Consider the following 6,571-nt stretch of genomic DNA (forward strand, 5'->3'; position numbering starts at 1 on the left):
CAAAAATCAGTCTTTGATCAGAACTGTTTTTACATAGAAATAAAATGAAATTATACAGAATAGTGCCAAGTAATTATTTAAGGTAATATCTGACCTAAATAGATGGTCCATACTGCTGGCTTCACTACAGTAAGGAGTTATATGGCCTAACATTTAATACCTAGTCTATGATTATGTCACGGTGTGCCGAAAGCATAGGGCAGCCTGTGTAGTGATGAGAAAGAGTGAGCTACGCAATGGCTGACTGCGAAGGTCTCCATGCCGTTTCTCAGGCGTGTGATGGTGGCTGGTTATCTGCCTTCACGTTGCACAGTTTTGGACTTTCCAATGGGACGGTGTGTCTCTCTCTTTGCTCTTCTTAATGCACTCCGCAGTCGACCTTCCTCCTCACTGCTCTCCTCGGAGCTGGAAATCCCGGTGCCTGTTTCTGTGCCAACTGAAGGCCTTTCATAAGGGCCACCTTGACATGAGACTTTCTCCTCTTGGCACTCTGGCCTGTGTGGGAACTTGAGGCTTTCATTGAAGAAGGCAGAAGCCATGCACTCGGCTGCTGTCTTATCGCAAGCACACAGTAGTTTCTCACACAGGCTCAAACCAATACCTTAAAAAGATGTTTCAGAATTAATGTTTGAAAGAAGTTAATGTCTAATTTGCCATGGGTAGATGAGCTTTTGAAAATAAAATTTTCAAATTTGCCTTGAATTTTAGTCTCCAAATTCACCTTTAATCATCTAAATACAAGCCTGACACCAAGGTCCTGGGCAGCTGAAGTTCCAGCTGGCTTTAGTTGAATTTGTGAATATAAAGACACCATCAATTGACTTCCATCTCCAATCATAAAATATCTGAATGTGATTTTCTTAGCCTAACCTGGTCACATCATGCACAGTGGTGTAATAACCTTTTTCTCAAACAGTAAAAAAGCTCAGGTTTATAGTAAGCATACTCAGCTCTAGCAGCTCACAGGCATGGTGGCGTTCAGTCTGTGATGCTTTGATACACTGTCATCAGGACAGGAGGGATTTCCTCTAACACAAACTTACATTTTGGCTTGTGGTCAAAGCATACAACTTCAGATCTTGAACTTCTTTCAGCGTGACATCCAAGTTTCTTAACTTGTTCCATACAACAGTGATGAGAGAAGCAGCACCTGAAATAAACAGTAGATGTAAATGAAAAAAGCTTAATACTTCCTGCATCACAGAGTACTTGGAATTATTTTATCTCTTTATGTTCAGTGCCCATTAAGACTGTGAAATTTTAGTTTTCATCTCATGGAAGAATTTTTTTTAGAGAGAAGAAGAAAAACACCCCAAGTTGTTTGTGCTTGCCTCCTATACCTGTTCCTGCTTTCACTACCTCCTTCCTAATTCCTGTGGTATCTTATGTTTAACAGGGCTGTAGTTTTTTGGGGGGGGTTGTTTTAAGACATAAAATCATAAAATTGTAGAATAGCTAAGGTTGCAAGGGACCTTAAAGATCATCGAGTTCCAACCCCCCTGCCATGGGCAGGGACACCCTCCACTAGCCCAGGTTGCTCAAAGCCTCATCCAGCCTAGCCTTGAACACCTCCAGGGATGGGGCATCCACAGCTTCCCTGGGCAACCTGTTCCAGTGTCTTATTCTGCCCTACTTACCTCCTGTCATTCTCTTTTCTTATTTTAATTGAATTATTAAGTCATGTCTACAACACTGATGCAATAATAGAATGTGTCTTAGTGACATGAGAGTATTTAGTGTTTTATGTGTTTAATTTGATTTTTTTTTCAAAATGTGGCCTGACTACTGACATGTAGCTATACAAGGCCCTACAAAAGGTGTACTGAGCTTTGTTGGTCCATAGACACCCCAATATTACCCATAGTTAATGGCAGATTATAGAAGAGCCCACACCTGTCCAGCACATCAATAGGAAAACCTCTTCCTTCTTGGCCACAGTAGCAACCGTAGGACTCAAACTCCTCTGGGCATCGCTCAGTTAAACAGAACAGCATTTCTCCCAGCTGGGGCAGCTCCCTCCTCCCTCTTCCATTTCCTCTCTCTTGCAGAAAAATCAATCGCTCACATACTATAAGGCAAAAAAAGTTATTTAACACATTGTGTTTTCACTAGTTGGGGGCTCTCTTGTGATGACAGAAGTATTTTCAGAGCTATCAGAAAGTTTTAAAGATAACATTTTACTATTTCTAAATAATTGCTTGAGTCCATGAAATATGGCTCTTAGAATACTACTGAGCAAGAAAGCAGAAGTGGGGAGAAAGTATTTAAAGGGGAAGGAAATCCCTATGAAGATATAAATTACAAGTCAAATTGGGTTGCAATGAGAATACCTTGAAATCCTTTGTAATTCTTCATAGTTACATTTTTATTCTATTATATGCTAGAATACTGAGTATTCAGTAGCTTGTGTCCTCACTAATTCAGAAAATAGAGACCTAACCTCTTGTGCTTGTACAGGGATAGCTGGACAATGACTATGTTGTGCTGGAGGAAGCAATAACTTTTTTTTTAGTTATTTCTAATATAATTTAGTTCAAGCTATGATACCCCTAGCCCATATGCAGGAGCAATCTTTCATAAAGGTTACTGTGCTATTACATTTTTGGCATCTCCATGTCCCAACCCCTCTGTGGCTTCCTCCACTCAGGAAGAACTGATATTGTGGGAGTTATCCCTAAAATTTGAGAGCAGAGTGTGTTCCATATCAGGAAAAAAAGATGTCAAGGGGGCCTCTTTTGGGACTTCGCCAGGGAAAGGGGCTGGTGGCTGGACTGGGGCAGAGAAAGGGAGGACTTCTGTTCGCTGTGCATCCTCCTTGCTCCCATGAGTAATCCAATCTTCCTTTCTGCACCTCTGTACTGACCCTCCCTGCTTCTTCCAAGGACAGCCTTGAGTTACTGCCCCCAGTAGGAAATTCTGCCTGCTTGGGTCTCTGATCACTCGCGTTAATTCACCAAGAACAAACCCCAGGTTCATGCACTGCCACACACTCTCTAAAAGCTGGCATTTTATGATCAAATTTTCCAGTTTGCTGGAAGGCTGTGATGATTCTTCCTGACTGCTCTTTTCCAGTTCTGGGACTGCTTCTCCCCATTGGGAAGCCTGACAAGATGGGTGGGACAGTCCATGAGTGTGGATTTATGGCAGTGACAGGTCTAAAATGTCTCAAAATCTCTGTGATCCAACTCTGAGGAGGAGTTGAAACAGAACCAGAAATGGTGAGAAAAAGGCTGACTCTGGCAAGCCTTTGGCAAGAGGTCAGAGTGAGGACGAGGGGAAGTTCCTTTTATTGCTTCTTCTGCTTGTAAAGTAACTCAAAGACATGATTAAATTACTGCCTAAAAACAAAAGCAGGGGTTAATGTTAACTGAGCTCATTTTAGATCTTGTACTGTATGGAAAGTGTACTTATAACCTAATCATAAATTGTTTTTATAAGTGTTAATGATAGCACAGGGGTGGAAGAGGTTAAACTGTTGGAAGCTTTTGCAGATGATCACATCTCCTGTTGTTCTTATAACTACCAATACATATATGCTTGTCTAACTGGTTCTGAATAAGTATAATCTTTATATGTAATATACACCTACCTTTTAATATAGAGGTAGATGAATTTTTCATTAGATATAACTGGGGGAAAAAACCCTTAATTTACCTTTTCCTGCAGGTTGATGGGGTCCCATGTCAGACATTGCCGGTTCCCGAGCTATTCCAGAGGAAGCTGTGCTCTCGCCACCCCTTGCAGGGCTTGTCTCTGGAAATGGCAAATGCATAGATTAGACTTGCAAAGGTAGAGTAAACTCTTCTTTCAGTAATGTGTCCAAAAGTGCATATTCTGAACCATAATCAATTGTCAGTCTTCTAACATTTGTTTAATTCATAGTTGTAAGACTGCTCATTAATGGTTGGTTAAGCTTTCCTGGTCAGTGCTGGAGAGTGAAATGCCCTTTCCAGAGCAGTGTTGTGCACCCTATATTCCATGTCATCTATCCAGATTTCAGGAGAAGATAGTGTTACTCTACATATCTATAAGAAATACTGAATCCCCAGAGAGCTGTGGACAGGAATAGGGGAGAGCTGTAAGTCAGGATAGGTGTAATTCTGCTTTACTCGCCTTTTTCTTTTGTCCTTGCAGATGTGCCTGTGGGAATCTTCTCAGTGGGGACAGTTTTGGCCTGCATTGAGTTGATATCTCCTAGGAAGGAGTCTGGGGAGGTAGTTATGTCTTTCACTGGGACCACAGCTTGCATGAATCCATCCTCTTCTGAATGAGCAGAAAACAGAAAGCGGATGAAGACATGGAGCAATAAACAGCAAGATTTTAATTTTAGATAGCAGGTGAGAGTAATATCCTCAGACAGAACTCATGTGAACTGATGGTCACAGAGAAAAAGAAAATAAAAATGAAGATTGAAAAAGCAAAGAGGTAATTTCTTTACATTTCTTGCCTTTCAGAAAACAAGGTGCTGGTTAAATAGGACCAGTATAACTACTGAATTGCAAAAAAAATGGAAAAAAAAAAAAAAAAAAAAAAAAAAAGTTGCATACTAAGGTAAAGAGCTGTGCTAGTTGTCAGCCATACAGAGAAATAACATCCAGGTGAGATGTCATCTTCTGAGTAAATTGCTAAAAAAAATAAGTGCCCATTCACATGAGGGTACTAAAACTGGTAGAAACATTAGAGAGGGCAGAAAATTATTTGACTGTTGCAGAGCTGGGCAACTAAAGGATTTACTTCATTATAACCACAGCAAATATTAAGAGGAAAATTAATTGAGGATAAACAGAAACATAATTTTAAGAAGATTCTTTATCCTAAAGATTATTTATTTTTAGATTATCTGAAGCTTTATTGTTGAGCAGGAAAATGTTTTATTTAACTAGAGGGTTACTTAACATTTTTTCTTTCTTTTTTAACCTTTTTTATATAAGCTAACTTGTAAATGAAAACAGTGTTATCAAATGGTTTAACATTTTCTAAATGTCAATATGAAGAATGTGTCGTTTTACAAACAAAATACTTTGAAAAATTACCAATGCACATGTGTTTCCACATTTTTAAAGCTTTTCCTTGGATTAAACTCAAATTCATTAAATTTGTCCCTCTGAAATTCTGCTTTTACTATGTATTGAAAATCATCTGTCATAGCAATAGATTAAAAAAATGAAAGTCCCGCTAAGAACACAACAAAGCCAATGAAAGGTTGCAGAACAGGATCAAAAGCAACAAGCTAGTTTTAATGGCTGGAGTTTGGGAAATTCAGCACTTAGCTAGGAATAAATATTACAAATAACCTTCCGGGAGACATACAGACCTCCAGTACAACACACAGGTTTTCTGATACATTCAAGTTAACGGAGGAGAACATTTAGTGATTTTGACCAGTGTTTAGTACAGCAATGCCAAATTTCTCTGTTGGGTGGGAGACATGAATACTGTTCAGACAGCGTAATCAGAGTCAAAAAACAACTGCTTTCTGCTCTCCATATTCAGTGTTCCTTGACATTTTTCTGATGCATTTCAGTCTGCCTGAATGATCCTTTCTACAACAAAGGGACCACTGAAAACTTCCCAGTCTACCAAGGTCCTCTGCTTCTAGCTGCAGCTACTGGTGTGGCTGTGCTCAAAGCACAACAACTGCAAAAGCTGAAATAGGTGTTATACTGTGAAAGAACTCTGTGAAATTCTGTATAATAAAGGAGAAGGCAAAATCAAAATGAACCCTTCTGGCAGCAGATGCTATGAATGCATAAATGAGAAGGCAAAATCAAAACGAACCCTTCTGGCAGCAGATGCTATGAATGTAATTTAAAGGACCAAAGTTATATTGGAAAAACTTATGTGAAGAGGTTTTCACAGCTGCTTGGATGAGGAGTACAAATGAGTGGCTGGAGGCAACGAAGAGCTAATATTTCTCAGTCTCTTTTTATTGTTTGTGTGTCTGCTATCTGACCCCGATCTAAATTTGATTCGCCAGCAGCCCTGTCGTCACCACGCATGGATTTTTAATAGTGAGGCTTTTAGATGAAGTATTGCTGTGTCAGTCAAAGGAAAAGGAAAGCTGAGAGTCACTGACCTTTTATCGAGGGGGTGGGGGGAGCAGGAGCTGTACCTCTGTGGTCCCTTGTGGTAGCTGCACAAAAAAACAGAGGCACTGTGGTAGTGACCTACCTGCTGTATTTCTGCAATGCATTTCTGGAGTTACTTTTACTGAAAGCGTCATAAAACTTAACCAAACATCACTATTAGCCTTGGTTTATAAAGAGGGTAATTAGGAGAAACAAAGTGGTTTGCTGAAGGATGTGTAAGTCAGCAGAAGAACTAGAGGTATTATCCAGAAATCCTGAGCTGCAAATTTTGGACTGTGGCACCACTGAACTTCATAAACCAAAATCCATTTTCACCTGGAGTCAGGAGTGCCTGATTCATCAAAAAGAGTATAATCAGACTCACCTCTGGCTTTCAAAGTCCCCAGGACCATCTCAGTGGGCTCAAAAGAAATCACTGTTGAAGACAGAAAATGTAAACTCAGAAAACAAGTTTCCATGAAAAGTCAAGCTGCTGGGAAGTG

At 39.9% G+C, this 6,571-nt stretch overlaps 1 protein-coding gene across 1 annotated transcript in view; it reads right to left on the reverse strand.

Annotated features, from left to right (window-relative positions):
* Positions 1-290: 290 nt before the first annotated feature.
* The window catches only part of OC90 (otoconin 90), a 21,111-nt gene continuing 14,830 nt past the window's right edge, over positions 291-6,571 (reverse strand). The window contains exons 8-14 of the mRNA XM_010084920.1: positions 6,454-6,504; positions 6,077-6,133; positions 4,114-4,263; positions 3,655-3,753; positions 1,894-2,068; positions 1,044-1,150; positions 291-601 (exon numbers count right to left, since the gene is read on the reverse strand). Of these exons, the coding sequence (XP_010083222.1) occupies positions 291-601; positions 1,044-1,150; positions 1,894-2,068; positions 3,655-3,753; positions 4,114-4,263; positions 6,077-6,133; positions 6,454-6,504 (950 nt within the window). The remainder of the gene's footprint in view (positions 602-1,043; positions 1,151-1,893; positions 2,069-3,654; positions 3,754-4,113; positions 4,264-6,076; positions 6,134-6,453; positions 6,505-6,571) is intronic.

The sequence above is a fragment of the Pterocles gutturalis genome, unplaced genomic scaffold, assembly GCF_000699245.1.
Source record: "Pterocles gutturalis isolate BGI_N339 unplaced genomic scaffold, ASM69924v1 scaffold12150, whole genome shotgun sequence".
NCBI classification, from domain to species: domain Eukaryota; kingdom Metazoa; phylum Chordata; class Aves; order Pterocliformes; family Pteroclidae; genus Pterocles; species Pterocles gutturalis.